Source organism: Lontra canadensis, unplaced genomic scaffold, assembly GCF_010015895.1.
Source record: "Lontra canadensis isolate GAN:19392208 unplaced genomic scaffold, GSC_riverotter_1.0 scaffold5, whole genome shotgun sequence".
In the NCBI taxonomy this organism is placed as follows: domain Eukaryota; kingdom Metazoa; phylum Chordata; class Mammalia; order Carnivora; family Mustelidae; genus Lontra; species Lontra canadensis.
In genome coordinates, this window is record NW_022630999.1 from 25,137,182 (window position 1) to 25,155,979 (window position 18,798).

Genomic DNA, 18,798 nt, shown 5'->3' on the forward strand with positions numbered 1-18,798 from the left:
AGCACTTTAACTCTGTTTATCTCTCTCCTGACTTAAATCTTATAGCTACTGCATATTTTAATTCTATCCTCTTTTAAAGCAGACAAGTCATTATTATAGTTGAATGTCATGTCAGTGAAAACTGACAGTTCCTAAAATTCATGTTAAATTTCTACCCAAGAAAGTGTCTGGCTTCAAGTACTTTCAAAAGGGAAATACACTTTCTCATAATGATTTTAGTAACCGACTCCTTTTCTAAGAGCACCAGAAATTACAAGTAACTACCGGTTTAGCTGGTCTAGAAATGCTTTGGGTGGGTTAATAATGCTGAATGGGGAGTGAAAGGAAAAGGTCCCCTCTTTGAAAGCAGATGCATGCAGTGCTGTGAGAAGGTGGGCTGAGCAATCAAGGTACAGAATCTTTAGTTCTTCACCCATGTGATACACAGTCGAGGCCTGATTGTACTTTTCAGGACCTTTTGAAGGGCTAAAAAAATCTAGTGGTTAAGAGGGTGGTAGATAGTAGAATTCCTCTTGGAAAATGTCTTGAGCTAGTTTTCTTTTATTTAAATGTAATTAAATTAGAAAATATTTCAAGCAAACAGATAGTATACCTCATATACCCAACATCCAGCTTTATCAATTTCAACTATGTCATATTTCCTCCAGTTTTCACTAAAGAAATTTAACATATACAATTAAAATACCCATGATTCCCCTGCAAATGTTCTCTCTTCAGTCTCGAACATAAATTCAGTGGTTTACCATTCTTACGCATATTTTATACATACATGTTTATGAATGCGTCTTTAACTTTTTTCACTAGACCTAATGCTTTGGAATGCCATCTTTGTTGATGGATCTGGCTTTGGTTATTTATTTTAACTGTTCTATTATATGAATATGCCACAATTTATTTTCCCGTTGATGAACATTTAGGCTTTTTCCTTTTTTTTTTCTCCTGCTATTAGGAAAAATACTATAATAAGCATTCTTAAAGACACCTCTGTATATACACATGTAAGAGTATTTCCAGGGTGCATTATACTTAAAAGTGGAATTGTGTCCTAGCAGGTGAGTACTTAAACTTCACCAGCTATTTTTTTTTTTTTAAGATTTTATTTATTTATTTGACAGACAGAGATCACAAGCAGGCAGAGAGAGGAGGAAGCAGGCTTCCGGCAGAGTAGAGAGCCTGATACGGGGCTCCATCCCAGGCCCCCAAGATCATGACCTGAGCTGAAGGCAGAGGCTTTAACCCACTGAGCCACCCAGGGGCCCCAATCTCCAGCTATTTTCAAACTGCTCTCTAGAGTGGTGGCATCAGCTTATAGTTTGTGGTCTACTACCAGGATATGAAAGTTCCTTGGTTGGGCTTTCTCAGCTTTCACATACTTCCGAGTTAATTTGTCAATAATTTATTTAGAATTTTTATATCTCTGTTCATTTAGTCAGATTGGTCTATAATTTTCTTTCCTTGAACTTTCTGTGCCTATTTTTGGTATCAGGATTATTTTAGCCAATTTCTTTAATGGTGACTGATTTATTCAGGTTTGCTAAATGACCTTGGTTATGTTCTGGTAAATTTTTTTATTTTATTTTATTTTATTTTTATTATTATTATTTTTTTAAATCATTTTTTAAATTTATTTTCAACATAACAGTATTCATTGTTTTTGTACCACACCCAGTGCTCCATGCAATCTTTGCCCTCTCTAATACCCACCACCTGGTTCCCCCAACCTCCCACCCCCCCTTCAAACCCCTCAGATTGTTTTTCAGAGTCCATAGTCTCTCATTGTTCACCTCCCCTTCCAATTTCCCCCAACTCCCTTCTCCTAACTCCCCATGTCCTCCACGCTATTTGTTATGTTCTACAAATAAGTGAAACCATATGATAATTGACTCTCTCTGCTTGACTTATTTCACTCAGCATAATCTCTTCCAGTCCCATCCATGTTGTTACAAAAGTTGGGTATTCATCCTTTCTGATGGAGGCATAATACTCCATAGTGTATATGGACCACATCTTCCTTATCCATTCGTCCGTTGAAGGGCATCTTGGTTCTTCCCACAGCTTGACAACTGTGGCCATTGCTGCTATAAACATTGGGCTACAGATGGCCCTTCTTTTCACTACATCTGTATCTTTGGGGTAAATACCCAGTAGTGCAATTGCAGGGTCATAGGGAAGCTCTATTTTTAATTTCTTGAGGAATCTCCACACTGCTCTCCAAAGAGGCTGCACCAACTTGCATTCCCACCAACAGTGTAAGAGGGTTCCCCTTTCTCCACATCCTCTCCAACACACGTTGTTTCCTGTCTTGCTAATTTTGGCCATTCTAACTGGTGTAAGGTGATATCTCAATGTGGTTTTAATTTGAATCTCCCTGATGGCTAGTGATGATGAACATTTTTTCATATGTCTGATAGCCATTTATATGTCTTCACTGGAGAAGTGTCTGTTCATATCTTCTGCCCATTTTTTGATATGATTATCTGTTTTGTGTGTGTTGAGTTTGAGGAGTTCTTTATAGATCCTGGATATCAATCTTTTGTCTGTACTGTCATTTGCAAATATCTTCTCCCATTCCGTGGGTTGCCTCTTTGTTTTCTTGACTGTTTCCTTTGCTGTGCAGAAGCTTTTGATTTTGATTGAAGCAGTGATCAAAAACCTCCCAAAAAACAAGAGCCCAGGACCTGATGGATTCCCTGGGGAATTCTACCAAACTTTCAAAGAAGAAATAACACCTATTCTCCTGAAGCTGTTTCAAAAAATTGAAGCAGAAGGAAAACTTCCAGACTCTTTCTATGAAGCCAGCATTACCCTGATTCCCAAACCAGGCAAAGACCCTACCAAAAAGGAGAATTTCAGACCAATATCACTGATGAATATGGATGCTAAGATTCTCAACAAGATCCTAGCAAACAGGATCCAACAGTACATTAAAAAGATTATCCACCATGACCAGGTGGGATTCATTCCTGGGCTACAAGGATGGTTCAACGTTCGCAAATCAATGTGATAGAACAAATTAATAAGAGAAGAGAGAAGAACCACATGGTCCTCTCAATTGATGCAGAAAAAGCATTTGACAAAATCCAGCAGCCATTCCTGATTAAAACGCTTCAAAGTATAGGGATAGAGGGAACATTCCTGAACTTCATCAAATCTATCTATGAAAAACCCACAACAAATATCATCCTCAATGGGAAAAAGCTTGCAGCCTTCCTGTTGAGATCAAGAACACGACAAGGATGCACACTCTCACCATTCTTGTTCTGGTAAATTTTACATGTAAAGAAATTACCAACTTGTTTTAAATTTTCAAAAAATACCTAAAATTTTTATCTATAATTACCAATCATTCTCATATTTTTGTGGTCTTTTTGGTGTCTTCTTTTGGATCAGGTTTGCCAGAGATTAGTTTTTTTTTAGTTAAAATTTCAGTTAGCATACAGTACAATATTAGTTTCAGGTGTGTGATACAGTGATGCAACAAGTCCAGAAAACACCCAGTGCTCATCACAAGTGCTCTCTTTAATTCCCATCTGTTATTTAACCCATCCCTCAACCACTTCTCCTCTGGTAACCATCAATTTGTTCCTTATAGTTAAGAGTCTGTTTCTTTGTTTGCCTTTCCTTTTGCTTGTTTGTTTTGTTTCTTAAATTCCACACAAGTGTGGTATTTGTTTCTCTGACTGACTGACTTTGCTTAGCATATACTCCCTAGATCCTATCCATGTTGCTGCAAATGGCAGGATTTCATTCTTTTTTTAAGGCTGAGTAACACAGATTAGTTTTTATTAGGGTTTTGAAGAACTCAGTTTTGGTTTTATTGATCCTTTCTATTAAGTTCCTTGAATTGAATTCTTGTTATCTTTTTGTTTTTTAATAATAAAAGTATTAGCTTCATCCCACAAGTTTGCATATGTGGCATTTTTATAGTCATTCAGCAATAGTTTGCATCATGATTTACTCTTGACCTCATGGGTTATTTAGAAGTATATTTTGAAACTTCCAGGCATGTTAGGTTTGTTTGACTATCTTTTTATTGTTTGTTTTTAATTTAAATGCATTGTCAGAAAAGATGATTATGATTCTTTCAAATTCCTGTAAGAATTTAGAATTTGGTCCTTCAGTTTTTGGTACATGGTCTATGTGTTTTTGAAAAGATGTATGTTTACCAACTACATTAGATCAAATGTGATAATTTCAGGGTTTTATATTCTTTCTATTTGATCTGTTTCTGATAGCATTGTATATAAATCTCACACTACAATTGTGAATTTGTCTATTTGTCCTTATGTCTGCTGGACAAAAAAATCCAGTTTGATAATTTTTGCTTTTAATAGGTGAATTAAATCCATTAACTTTTATTATGAGTACTGATACATTTGGATTTATTCTGAACATCTTATTTTGTGTTTTTTTTGAGGGGGGCTATCATTTTTCTTTGCTCTTAACTTTTTATCTTTCCTACACCATGCAGAATTGATAGTTTCCTATTTCCCTCTTATTTCTTTCTATTTCTTTATGGGTAAACCTTAAGTTTTGAAGATACATTTTCAAGTATTAAGAGACCTTAAGTTTTGAGACACACTAAATAAATATGGACTTTTATGGAAAAATTGATAGTTAAATACATATTTCTATTCTCTTATTAATGATGAAGATTTTAGCATAAATTGCCTAATGAACAATCCTTTCTTACCTTGTTGTTGTTTCTTACAGTTTGGCTTTTATGTTCTTACAGAAGTATGTTTCTTCTTTTGCTGAGGGTCTGGGAATAGCAAACCTTACAATGTCTGTTTATCTGAAAATGTCATTGATTTTGCCCTGGTTCTAAGTGATGTGTAACTGTTTGTTATTTTCCCTCAGGTCTTTGAAGATAATTATTCCATTGTTTTCTAGCTTCTATTATTTGTCAGTTTAACGGCTATTCCTTTTCAAGTAAGCTGTCCATAGCCTCTGGTCAACTTTAAGATTGTCTCTTGTATGCTATGCAGTTTCACTGTGATATATCCAAGTGATATGTTTAGATTTATTTTAATTTTCTGTTATTATCTCTTCAGATACTGCTTCTCTACCATTTTTTTCTTCTTCTTCTATGACTCTTACGCGGATGCTGGAGCCATTTATTCTAGCCATTATTCCTTTGAATTACTTTATCGTACTTGGTGGCATTCCAGATGATTTCCCAATCATATCTTCAGTCTGGTAGATTTGGTGGCATTCCAGATGATTTCCCAATCATATCTTCAATCTGGTAGTTTACTATTTGTCAGAGTCCGATCTAGAGTGGATCCCACAAAATGCATCCTTAATTTCAGTGACAGAAGTGTTCATTTTGAAGAGTTCTATGTTTCCTCAGCTTGGTTCAGTTCCCAGTATTAAAATCATCTTTGACCCTTACCTCCCTTCCTCATGGCTTCTGATAAAACTGGAATTCCAAATAGCATGTCCTTGTCAACTTTTCTTTAGCTTGCTTTCTTGAGTGGGCTACTCTAGCCAAGACCTTGAACCTAGCAGTCAACAGGGCTCCAATCTTCCTTACCCCATAGGGACCAGACTCCCCACTGCCCCAGTCAGTTTCTTGTCCTGGATTCTGGAAAGCCTTTAGTTTGAGCCAGGCCAGTACCTCTCCCTCCTCTACTTCACTGTTCTTCAGCCTCTTCTATTGCTGGTGCTTCTTGAAGAAATTTATCCTGTGCTTAATCTTGACTATACCTTTTTGGTTTTATCACTTTGTTCTGTTTGTCTTTGGCATGAATTGGAACACAGGGTGTCTGTGATCTGTAAGTTTCCTTGGGTGGCTCCTACTAGCTCTCACGTCGTACAGGCTGATCTAATTTAATTAACATCTATTACTTTACAATAAATGCATATCAAGTGATTATCCTGTGTACCTTAAACTTGTTGAGGAATAATTACAGCACTGTATAAGACTAACCACTACCCCCCAAAACCTACAGAGTGCTCTGGGATGTTAGATAAGATGATACATTAAAAATCATATAAATAGGTACCTGCTCTATGATTTTAAGCTCTTTGTTTTTATAATTATCACTGACTATAAGAATTTAATGAAAAAGCTGGTATTACCTTTTTAGATACTGAGATGTGATATTTGGACATGCTTGAAGTGTGCTCACATGAAGGTAGCCTTCTAATCTTTTACCCTGAAATTAAATGGAGAGCATATGCTTCCCTAACACAGCCTTAAGGCCAGTCAGGCTACTGTTTTCCTCATCTCCAAAATACCCTAAAAGCTTTTAACCCCACATACCTAATTTTTGCAATGAATTGTCTCATAGTTTTATAGGCCTAATTTTCATAATCCTGGATAGATGATAACCAAGTTGAGGCGAGGCACTTTATCTTTTATACCTGGCTTATCCCTGTACAAGTGGGACACAGGTAGGAGTTCAGGAGTTACTTTTTTATTATTATGTTCAATTAGCCAGCATATAGTACATCAGTAGTTTTTGATGTAGTGTTCAACAGTTCATTAGTTGTGTATAACACCCAGTGCTCATCACCACACGTGCCCTCCTTAATACCTATCACCTAGTTACCTCACTCCTGCTCCCATCTGTAACCCCAGTTTGTCTCCTGGAGTCCAGGTTTGTCTCCCTGTCTGATTTCTTCCCATTCAGAGGGAATGGGAATTTCTCTCCTTTCCCCTAAGGCCCTTATGTTCTACATATGAGTGAAACATATGATAATTCTTTCTCTGCTTGACTTCTAGAGTGGATCAATGATACTGAGTAAAACAACTCAAATATTTTAGGTCAGAGAGGTTCTGAGGTGCTTACCCAAGTCTTCATTTCCATTGCCTGGTGCAAGAGAATTGTGGTGAGGGAGATGGTATTGATGGGTGTCCCAAAGGTAAAGACATCAATATCAGAATCCTTGTAGGTCTGCAGAGAAGGAAAAAGCAAGCACTGTTAGATGTGCCCTGGGATTCAAGGTGAGTGTTGTGGGAGGGGAAGGAATGAAGAGAAGATATGCAGCTGCCATCCGTGAGGAACTGACCCAAGGAACAGACAAGATGAGGAGTGAGTTAATATGGCTAAATTCTTTGGAAACACATTTGTGGCAGAATCCACGATGGTTATTCCAGAACATTTTGGAATGGCTGAACCAGTAGGCACAATGACAAATGCTTAAGATACTTCTGTGTCTACCTTCAAGGAGGTTATAGTCTACTAGGCAGGGAAAATGTGGTACAATTAAGGGGATAAATGATATAATGGTACAAGGTGTACAAAATACCCTGGGGGTACAGAAGAGAAGATAATCAGCTGAGACCATAATAAGAGGAGTTTATCTCTTGAAAAGAGAGGAAAGGCAGGCCAGGCAAAGGTGAGAACTTCAGGGTGAAAAGTTCAAATAGGCCTAGAAGGTAGGTGTGTTGAGCACAGAGTAGGGGCAAAAAATAACCAAGAAAGGCAAGCAGAGTCCCAGAGAAGGAAAGTATTGTAAAATAGGAAATTAAAGTGAAGCACAAAATGACTGTCTCCTTGACCCATCTTGTCACTAACTACAAAAGAATGCATTTACCCTACCTTGTGGTACCCTATCCAGGAGAAATAGAGCTATGCTTGACTATCTAAATTCCCACTCTTTAAACTGGGAACCATACTGAGATGGGGCTGGTATCTCTTGCTTTTACTTCAGATGATGTAGCATTTGTTATTATCAGAACTTATTGCCTGAATGCATGCTGCCCTGACCCTGGAATCACAAATCTAAATATAAATCAAGGATTATAAATTCAAATACCTTCAGTATTTGTAGAAGTGTAGAAGTGTAGAAGGCTAGGTATAAGACAAAAGGGAGTGGTAGGGACTATGGCAAACTGGAGAACACACACACCATCTACCAGGGCTGTGAGTCAATTCTGGGTTTTTGCCATGTGGGAAAAATGACCCAGTATAATGGTAGCTTCCAGTTTCTCAAAAGCTAGCAAAAATTGAGATGTTTTGGTAAAGCAGTCTGATTTTTCAAATACTGCATTGGATGTAGTCTGCAGATGGGGCCTCTGTGCTGCAGTGTTTCATATTAACAGGATCAGTTCCACTCTGTGATTTGTATAGTTAGAATGGGGTTATAGAACTTACCAGGTAAGGAATGAAGAAACAGACAAGGCTCTGGTAGAATGCATCCACTATGGAAATCCAGAAAGTCATCGGGTTGTAGCACTGCCAAGAAAAAACACATCAACTAACCACCAAAGTGAGCCTCCATTCTTTGTAAGCAACTTTCTTGTGCTACCTGGACAGACAATATGGTATTTACAGTGTTCTTAGAGGCAATAAGATGGAAAAATTAGAGTATAGACCTGGAGGTGACAGACCTTAGTTCAAGTCCTAGCTGTGCCACTAACTGTATGACCTTGTGAAAGTCACTAAACTGCTTTGATAATGGCTGCTGCTTCCACAAAAAGGGTAAAAACAACATCAACTATCTCCTTGGGTTTTGAGAAATCTAAATGCAATTGTGCTTTAGTCCCCAGGAAGTGCTCAGGTATTAATAACTACCATTCATTAGCACATCACTAGTGGTAATACACACTTGGTAAGTTTAGAGATTCTAAGATTTCTACATAACATCTGAAAGGGAGCTCTCCATCCCAGTCCAGGATCACAGGTTCCCAACAGACAGGGCTCCGTGGCTTCAGAGACAAGTTCTCATTTTGTGCTTCCCTCCTCCTGCCTTCCCTAGAAAAGTGAAGCTATTCTCAGTTTGTTTTTGCTGTATTAACTTCTCTTACTGTTAGATACCCAAGGAATACATTATACATCTAGCACATCAGAGGGAGGGGAAAAATCAGAGGAGCTCTGGGTGTACGTGTGCCATCATTATGTCTCTCTCGCCTGATGTGCTAGGGTAGCTCTGTTGCTCTCCTACCATTTTTGCGTTAGGACTGGGCTTGGTTCTTTGTTGGCTGTCCACAAAATATTACTAGCTCTCAAACACCTTTCTCCCGGGCCCAGAGGTATTCTCATGCATTTAATGTCCCTCTTCCCAGAACGCTTCTTCAAGGCAGTCAGTTTCCCTGTGTGTCTCTTCCATCCAGTCTCTGGGCTGTGTCTGTGCAAATCGGACCACCTGGAGTGCCCGTGGTCTGATTTCTCCAAACGATTCAGGGTGTCAGTGTGACCTCTTTCTGCCTTCTAGGAAGCCATCCTGATGATTTCCTAGAAACCCACTGGTCTGATCTATCACCCTCATGAGAAACAGGCCAGGAATGGGGAGTGGGTCACATGGAAGGACAGAGGCAGAGTGGCGACGGGAGTGCAAGGCCCCCGACCCCAGGTCAGTGCTCCTTCCCTGACACCAGCAGGGAGGAGCTGGGGCCTCTCCATCTTACCTCAGAGTTTTGGCCACTCTTGTACAGTTCGGGCAACGCCAGGAGTGTCTCTGCAGAGATGTCTTTATCGAGGACTCCGAAGACGAGAGGAGGCAAGGACGTGAAGAAGAGGTTGAAGAATATCATCTGCCAGTAATCGATCATGGTGGAGCCGGAGAAACCACAGAAAAACTGGTACCAGAAGAGCAGGTTGACGTAGCACTGCAGGTGGAGAGTGTGGCCTTGTGAGTGAGGACCCGTGGGCCGTGGTCACCAACAGCTGCTTAGGAGCCTCTGGCAAGTCACCACGTTGACTTGGAGCTTCTGTTTTCTCATTTGTGATACGCAGAGTTGTGTAAGGGTCAGTGGTAACTAATCCTTAGAGTAGCAGCTGCCGCTACAACAACTATGACTGTGAGTTAGGACCTGAAGGGAACTACACCGACTCGTTAAGGTAAGTACACTGTGCTGGTTAACAGCACAGGTTGTGGAGGCAGAAAAGGTTGGTTTGGAATTTCCAGGTCTGTCACTTATGAGCTGTGTCAACCGGAGCAAATTGCTTAACGTTTCTGAACATCACCTTGCCCTCTTTCACACAGGAACAGTCATACCTAGACCTGGCATGGGATAAGGTAGTTATTATTAGCAGTAATGTGGAAAAAGAAGGCGGTGATCCTGGGGAAGGAATCATAGAAAGACTAGACCATGGGCAGGAAGACTGGTGGGAAGATAATTTCATGAGGTTTTCCTTACATTATTTTCCTAATGGTCATGCAACTCAGAAGAGTAAGAAATCTTCTCCCTCTTTCTTTATGCTTTCTAAAGCTGTTTCCCACTCAAAAGCACCCCACCCTGAGATGGGCTGGGTCACTAGTATTACCTACCACACTGTGATATGCTTTGGTAACCTGACCAAGATGGTCACATAAACTGCTGCTCCCAGAGTTAGGACTAGAAATTCTCAGCTCTGTGTGACTGAGGCACAGAAAGGTGAAATGTATTACAAGAAATCATTCAGCAGGTTTGTGTACAAACTAGAATGTTCATGTTCTAACTGTTAGGCCAGGGTTATTTTGAAGAGGTTCTCTAGAATTTTAATAACGTGGACATGCTAATTCTAGTAACAGCAATGATGATTACTGAAGCTTCTATTCATGCCAGGTGTGTGATATATATTATACTATTTTAGTATATAGTACATTAGGTGTGCCATAGACCTAATTTGTCCCAAGACTCTTGAAAGCTTATTGCTAATAAAAATAGTACATATTATATTAATGTTATATCTTGATGATAATGTTATTAGCCCTACTTGACTGACAAGGAATCTGAGGTTTTCAGATACTCACTTACCTCTTGTCCAAGTTCAGAGCTAGAAAGTCACACAACCAGCATCTGAGTTTTCAAAGCTCTTTCTTTTTGACTACCCCCAAACTTTCTTAATCTCCTATTGGATTACACAGTAACAATGCTAACAGAGAGATTCTAGCTAAGGAGCTCTATCCTTTGGCTTTTCTGCTCAGGTGACCTGTGGGATGTTTCTTGGCTCTGAAAGAGATCCTGGTGCCCTGAGATATCCTGGACCTTGCATCTTTCTGTCAGAAGGAGTGAGAAGGCTCAATCTGTTTGTTGTGCTGCTGGTAGGTTTGAAATATACTACGGGCCGACTTAGATTTTTGAGATCAACAACAACCACTTGTGCACTTGACATGGTTGGCTTAAGAGGAACTTGAAATACTGAAGTCCCCTTGGTATTAGCATTCAGCAGCTGTATGAAGCTTTGACCTCTCTCTCTTTTTTTTTTTTCCCTTTGAAAACCTTGCCTTGCTTCTCCCTCCCCAGCAAGATGGGCAAGACAGTAACTCTTATCTCCCTTACACATAGGTAGACTGAGCAGGTCAGATAGGCTAAGTGACCGTACCAAATACCCTTGGCCACCTGGGGCTGGAACTGTGACTTGAAGTTGTAGAAGCCTAGGATGCCAGAGCTGGAAGTGAGACCATCTTACAGATGAGGCTACTAATAGCAACACAAACACCCAAAGCACTTACTATTTGCTAAACTCTGTTCTGACCCATGAGCCACCTAACAGCCCCATGAGGCAGTCATCACTACTCTCACTTTACAGTTGAGGAAACTGAGCCTCAGAGTCCTTGCTTTGGCAATAGACAGCTATTAAGTAACAGATTGGAGTTCAGGCTCAGATGTTCTGGCTCTAGAGTCCATCCTCATAAACATGATGGGGGAAGTGGATGCTCTTGTTAAACCAATTCAAGATCTGAGACTACAGCTCAGTGTCCAGCACTAATGTCTAGAGTCATTTATCCTACACCATGAGAGGCCAGGTGGATCCATCCTAAAGTGCTACAAGTGGGGGAAAGTACTGAACACAGAATGCTGTGATTGGCAGTTCCCGCCATGGGGGCCAAGAGAGCAAGGCAGCAAGTTTGCCAGCTGTAGGCCATTGTCTGATATTTGCAATGTAGATCTGGTCTTTCTGACTATAAGCCTCAATCTTTCCTCTCCAAATTGCAGCTTTTAAGTTGTACAAGCTTATCTGGTAGATTCTATGATGCTTGACCCAGTTTTCACCCAAGCTCCAGCCATAGTCTAAGCTAAAGGAGGAAGAGAACAGTGACTGGCTGGTGTTGAAGGCTGTCTGAAGCTCTCTGGTCAAGTGTGATATCACATGATATTTCTTGAACAATTTATGTTGAGACATGGTGCTAGAGATGCTTGGACAGCAGAAAACACACAAAGAATTTGGCAACTGCTGGAGAACAGGGTGCTTCGACCTCTGGGAGACACTGAATGCCATGGTGGAGAGGACATTCAGTCTGGGGATTTTGGAGTACAGTGGAACTAGGTCCCACCCTGATTCTGTGATGTACTTAGCTGTGTGATCTGGGTAACCCCTCTGGCTTTCAGCTACCATATCTATAGATGGACAATAACTGTCCCTACCCCCACAGGGCTGATGGAAGATTTATTGGGTACCTCACACATATTAACTCATTTATGCACATAATAACCCTGTGAGTTAGGTAGTATCCCCCTTTTACAGGTGAAAAGACTGAGACACAGAGCTGAAGTAAGTTACTCAAGGCCACATTGCTAAGTAGCAGATTGGGGCTGGGATTTGAACTCAGTCTGGTTCTAGCACATATTTTTGGTCTTAACCCCAATATTACACGTAGCTCTCAGAGTTACATACATACATAAACATATGTACCAGGACAGCACCTGGTATGTGGTTGGTTCCCTATAGATGTTGGTGGATGTTAATGCTAGTGATGCTATGCCAAACATTAACCAGCTGTGCTAAGTACCAAGGACACTATAGCAATCAAGAGTGGCGTGGAGAACTCTGGGGACCTTGGTGTTGGAAAACTAGCATTTACTGAGCTCCTTGCCTTACACTTCACACATGGGCAGTATTGAAGGGTTTTAATCCCTAGTCAAAGGGAGAGAACACTGCTTGGATATCATTGGCTCATTTTTCCATAGAACCATTCCTGCTGAATTATAATCTAATACTGATTTATCAAGGGTTGTTAGAAAAAGTTACCATATGGAGGTTAATTTTCATTTCCAACAAAAATGCCACAGAAGACAGTTTCTTGAAGGTTTTTGTGTGACCTTCTAAAGGTTTGCTTGACAAATTGATGGAAAGAGAGAGTGTTCCTCCTGGAGAACTGGTATGCTTGTTTTAACCAGACATTTAATATTTAGCATCTTAACCCAGGTTCCTGGTACAACTGACTTCTTTCCTTTCTGTAATTTTGCTCTATACTCTTATAAATTTCCCTTCTTGCTTCTCTATTGCCTCTGTTTTTACTATAAGTCACTTTCATCTCTTTTTTTTTTGGAATTAGATATAGTATATGATATAAAATTATAAACTTCCTGAAATATTTTCTATGAAGACTCAGGTTGTCAAGCCTCTCCTTCTTGGCAAGGAAACTGGCAAATTCATAGTTCTAGCTCTTCTTTTTGGTCCTAGCTTAAATGTTACTTTCTTTCTAACTGATTAGGTCAAGAATCTCCTGGTGATATGTCCTTAGCACCCTGACCTTCTTCGAGGGAGATGTGCATAAGAAAATATTGTAAAGTATTTTTTTTTTCTTTTAGCATAGTAATACTTCTTTTCCTAATACTTCTTAATCTTTAAGGTCCATACAAATTAGCGGGGGATCTTACTAAAAGCGACATTCTGAGACAGTAGTCCCAGGACACAGTTCTAAGGATCTGCATTTCTAACTAGCATCTAGGTGATGCTAATGTTTCTGGACCAGAAACCACATTTTGAGAAGCAAGATTTATGGAGCCCAGGAGATGACAAACCACTTCCTACAGGCCAAATCCAGCCATAAATCAGGTTTTGTTAGGACACAGCCACATCGATTCATTTGCACGTTGTCTGCAGTTTGCTTTCGTTTTGCCGCAGCAGAGGTGAGTAGGTCAGATGAGGAGTAAGTAACATGGACTACACGGCCTGCAAAGCTAAAGTATTTCTTACTGGCCCTTTGTAGAACAAGCTCACTGAGCCCTGATTTAGACTGTCAGGCTCAGGAAATGTTCAATAATGATTTGAATAAATGAAATCAGTCGTTGTTGCATTGTCCCAACAATATCCTGGAGTTTAACACTGTTTTCTTCCTCCGCAGGCCCTGTTAGGACCTTGCTTGCTTCCGCTTCCATCCGCTGGAATCTCTACCCTACAGAGGGGGCGCCCAGAACCTGGTGACGGCATCACTGAGAGGGGGGCCTGCGTTTTCCTCCCAAGAAGCTACAGTGCAGTAATTAATTCATTGTTCAAATTTCAGAGCAGGCAGCATTTTAATCCCCTCTGAAATTGGTTTCGGATGTGGAAGTCATAGTTCTCCACCCTCTAATTGCAATGGGGAGATAATGCGGCATCAGTATCACAATTTCGAGCACGGCATCAGGCTGGAAATAAATACCATTTAAGCTTTGAAAGCATGGCTGGCTGGAAACATTTCCTTTTCTATTTCACAAATTTAATGTGGAGAAGAGGTTGTGCTTATTCAAAGAACAGCTCCTTTGGAGGCAAGAAAAAAAAAATTAAATGGGCATTTTGAATTCTAAGTAAACAGTCTTTCATGCCCAGAGTGAGTTTCAAGTTAAATAGAGTGACTTGTTTGCATAGACTGGCTGAATATTACCATGCAGTTTATCGAATTTACATTATTTTTTTGTCATGCTGTTTATTTACGTATACATTGAACTTTGCACAAAAATGCTCACTCTTGAGGGAGGGCAACTGTGACAATGCCTAAATCAGGACTGGGAGAATGGAACAAGGGGACAAAATGCAATTTTGCAGCTGCTACTTGGCTAACGTGTTTCTCTGACATCACTCTACTCGTCACTCAACTCTTAATCCTCCCTTTTTCCTTATGCAAACAGGAATTGGATTCTATTTGGAGACTCTTGGGGATTATTTAAAAGTCCTTGAACTAGGTAATGAAAACTCAGGCCCCTTGTTCCCTCCCTTAGTACAGCAACGTTCTGGCTTTTTCCAATACCCATTGTTAATCAAGGGCTTTTCAAATAAGAGCCTCTGAAAGTTTTAATGCCTCAGTTAGGGTGTGCCTGCCTTGGGCTCTTATCAACAAGACAGAAATGGATGTATTTTTTAGGAGAAACAATGTTACCTTCCTATGATTGTATAGTGTCACATGCTTTCCTGAGCTCTGGCACTAAAGTCTCTTGATAATACTTCTAGGGACAGAGGGAGTCCTAGTGTCTCCATATTATTGATGAGGAAACCAAGGTTCAGAGAGGTTAAATAACTTCCAAGTTCACACAGTATGCTAGAGTCAGGCAAGACTAAAACCCAGATGATCTCCCCAATCCAAACATTTTTGCCATGAGACATTTTATTTAATGTCCTGACCTCAGTGAATTCCCTGCTGGGAAGGCTGGGGAAGCTGAAATGATGTATGTATCAGGTGAAGCCAGGGACTCCAGTCTTAAACCTGTACTCTCCCAAGGCGTGAGGTATAGTGCTTGCATTGGGGTGGGTCTGTCTGGGGAGAAAATTTAAGATATGTGTCAGGCTAATTATCGAGTCCTTTTTTCTTGTAGTCAGAAAGTAAATCTCCTTTATGGAGCCCATCTAAGAGCAATGGCAATAGCAATAATAAAAATGATGGCTGACTCTAGGGTGATTACTATGTGCTAATCACTTTATAAACAAGCTCTCCTTTAATCCTTCTAGCAAATATAGGAGAAAGGTACTATTATCATTCTCATTTTACAGATGGTAAAAAGAAGGTATAAGGCCATTACCAAATAAAAGAGCCTAGACTTGAAACAATTATGTTTGACTCAAAAGTCCATGCTTGTAACCACTCATGCTGCCTTCTTTGTACCAGGTGCTTTCCATACAGTGCTGCTAATGCTCACAATAATGTCACAAAAGAAGAAATTGAGACCCAGAGAAGTGAGTTATATTGCTCAAGTTCACAGAGCTAGTAGGAAGGTTTCAGGATTCAAAATCTAGGCTGGCCTGTCTCCCTCCCTTATACTGAGCTTGTTTTTCTTACCACTGTGGTAGGAGCGGGTCCCCTGGCAGGGCCTACCAAGGCCTGCACAAGAGGTTCCCATAGGGCTACTCACCACGTTCTTGTAGAAGTAGTACACCACCATCCTGGCCAGGCGCGAGTAACACCAGTGGCCATGCACAAGCAGCAGCTTCTTGAGGTGTCTGAAGCGGGATATGGCAAAGTCGCTGGCCATAACAGCCTGAGAGGGCAGAACAGAGACATCAGCTTCTATCCATGGCCACCAGTGAACCAAAGAGTCCCCCTTGAGGGCTCTGCTTTGTTCTAGGTCCGTACCTGGTAGGGCCAAAAAGACCCTTTGTCATTAAGTGGCACCTAGGGTGGCTCTTTGGAATTGGACATCCCCATCCTTTCTTCTGAAAAATCCAAACCTCACTAGAATCCAAGAAAGGCAGCTTGTAAAGAATTAGTGGTCTAGTCTGGCCTTCCATTTCCTTCCATTTATCTGATAAACATTAACTGTGGCCTAAAATGTGTTGGCACCATGCTAGAGATGCGACAGCTAACCAGAAAGTAGTGGCGTCCATGCAGAAAAGCCTCACACCTCTCAACACCCTGGTTGCCTCCTGCGGAAGAGCATTGGCTCCACCCTCACATGGAGCTGATGGCGGGAGAGCTCTTCCTTTACATGGAGCTGAACTGTGTCTTCTGTTTTTGGGATTATTCAGAACAGGACATAGGTCATGGTACTCTTAAGAGTATGAGGTTTGAAACTATGGAAAGAGTCTAGATGCCCATCAACAGATGGATAAAGAAGATGTGGTGTATATACATATAATGGAATACTATGCAGCCATCAAAACCCTGAAATGCTGCCATTTGCAATGACATGAATGGAATTAGAGGGTATTATCCTAAGCAAAATAAATTAATCAGAGAAAGACAATAATCATATGATCTCACTGATTTGAGGAATTCGAGAAATAAGACAGAGGATCATAGGGGAAGGGAGGGAAAAATGATACAAGATGAACCCAGAGAGGGAGACAAACCATAAAAGACTCTTAATCTCAGGAAACAAACAGGGCTGGAGGGGAGGGAGGTGGAAGGGATAGGGTAGCTGGGTGATGGACATTGGGGAGCGTATGTGCTATGGTGAGTGCTGTGAATTGTGTAAAACTGATAAATCACAGACCTGAACCCTTAAAACAAATAATACATTATATGTTAGTTAAAAAAAAAGAAGTATGAGGTTTGGAAGTGGCTGGTTATGGACCCTGGTATAAGTCTTGGTCAAGCTGTTTAACCTTTCTCAGCATCGGTTTCATCTAGGGAAAAAAAAAGGAATAATAATTCCTAACACACAGGGATGTGATTGTTCAAATCATTTGAAATAATAAATGCAAGGTGCCTAGTACAGTGCTGGCTTATGGCAGAAACTCAAAAGGTAACTGTGTTCTTTCATCCTCACCAACAAATTTAGGCAATGCCTCCTGTCTGTACTAGTGGTGGGAATATAGTTGTTAATGATTCAAAACCACAAAGTGGGGTCTGTTTTAGTGGGAAATGTTAGTAGCTCAAGCTAGTATGCTTGTCCCAAGCTGAATTTTGACTTAGTAAGTGTACCTTACAATTTATAGGTCAATCTAGCCATCAAGACTAAAATGGCAATTGAAAAATGTTTTCAAATGTCCTTATATATATCACTGCTCACGGAGGGCACCGCACTCTTGGATGTGGATAGAGGTTACAGAGAGGAAGAACGGAGTCAGTAGAAAGCTTAGCCCTCCCATTCAGGGAGGCTTTAGAATACAGGTATTGCTGGTAAAGCTAAGCCCCCTCAAGGTCCTGGAAACTTTACTTCCAAAATTCCCTAGGGACTTAATGCTATCTGTAACTCCCTCCCAACTTGAGAGTATATAACGGGCCACTCCCCATGACCTTGGTGCAGCTCTTTCTGCCCATGGGTCCTTTCCACATGCCTTAATAAAACCACTTTTTTTGCACCCCCCCCCAAAAAAAAGGCTAAGCATCCTTCAATTTTCCTCTGTATCAGAAGGACTGGGCAGCAAAGGATATAGTGATGGACGTTATGTATAGGCATGGAAGCCCTGTGACTCTGAGATGATAATTCTGCAAAGCTCTTGGGGAGAAGATCCTCCAACACTGGGGGGGAATTCCATAACTCTCCAAAAAGGGTCAGAGAGAGGGAAGAAATGAGAATAATTGAGGGGGACAGTACCTGCATGCCTTCCTGTCCAGATATCCCAATTCCAATATCAGCAGCTTGAATCATGCTTACGTCATTTGCTCCATCACCTGAAAGGAGAGAGATCATGAGGTGTCTTTATTCCTGGTCTAACTGCTGCATGACGATGAAAAGGGTGTTACACGAATGGCTCTAAAGTCTCCCCATTTGTACATAATTGAATACATTTAACATTGCTCTGAATAGTCCTACAAGAAAAGTCATTGCTACAGTATTTGGCCTGAGAGAGGTTTCTTCTTCTTCTTCTTCTTTTTTTTTAATTAAAAAAAAATTTTTTTTGTTAACATATAATGTATTATTAGCCCCAGAGGTAAAGGTCTGTGAATCGCCAGGTTTACACACTTCACAGCACTCACCATAGCCTTTTCTTCTTTGACAAGAAGCTCTATTATTTGACAAATGTTTATTGTACCTTTTGTCTAGGCACAATATTAGGTATTGGGAATAAAGTGGTGAGTGAGGCTGGGGCATGGCTTTGCAGTTTACAATAAAAGGCCTTCACAAATGTTACAGTGGACTTCACTAATGAGCAAATGGAGAATCTGAGCAACATAGAGATTCTGCAAGGGTAAACCAAGCTAGGGAAGCGGCCCAGGAGCATTGGCACGAAGATCTTTGCTACCTTTCCTAACTCAGTAGAAGCTAAAATATTTACCGTATTA

At 40.5% G+C, this 18,798-nt stretch overlaps 1 protein-coding gene and 1 long non-coding RNA gene across 4 annotated transcripts in view; one reads left to right on the forward strand and one right to left on the reverse strand.

Moving 5' to 3' along the window:
- Window positions 1-18,798, reverse strand: part of ATP10B (ATPase phospholipid transporting 10B (putative)) — a 99,252-nt gene that overhangs the window by 7,444 nt on the left and 73,010 nt on the right. For all 3 annotated transcript variants that reach the window (XM_032851724.1, XM_032851726.1, XM_032851725.1), the window contains 5 exons: window positions 18,110-18,186; window positions 15,983-16,108; window positions 9,359-9,559; window positions 8,106-8,186; window positions 6,798-6,902 (listed from right to left, as the gene is read on the reverse strand). In XM_032851724.1, coding sequence (XP_032707615.1) covers window positions 6,798-6,902; window positions 8,106-8,186; window positions 9,359-9,559; window positions 15,983-16,108; window positions 18,110-18,186 — 590 coding nt within the window. The remainder of the gene's footprint in view (window positions 1-6,797; window positions 6,903-8,105; window positions 8,187-9,358; window positions 9,560-15,982; window positions 16,109-18,109; window positions 18,187-18,798) is intronic.
- Window positions 9,638-14,973, forward strand: LOC116864268. Its single transcript, XR_004381976.1, has 3 exons — window positions 9,638-9,791; window positions 10,861-10,977; window positions 14,005-14,973. It is a non-coding gene; the product is annotated as an uncharacterized LOC116864268 (long non-coding RNA).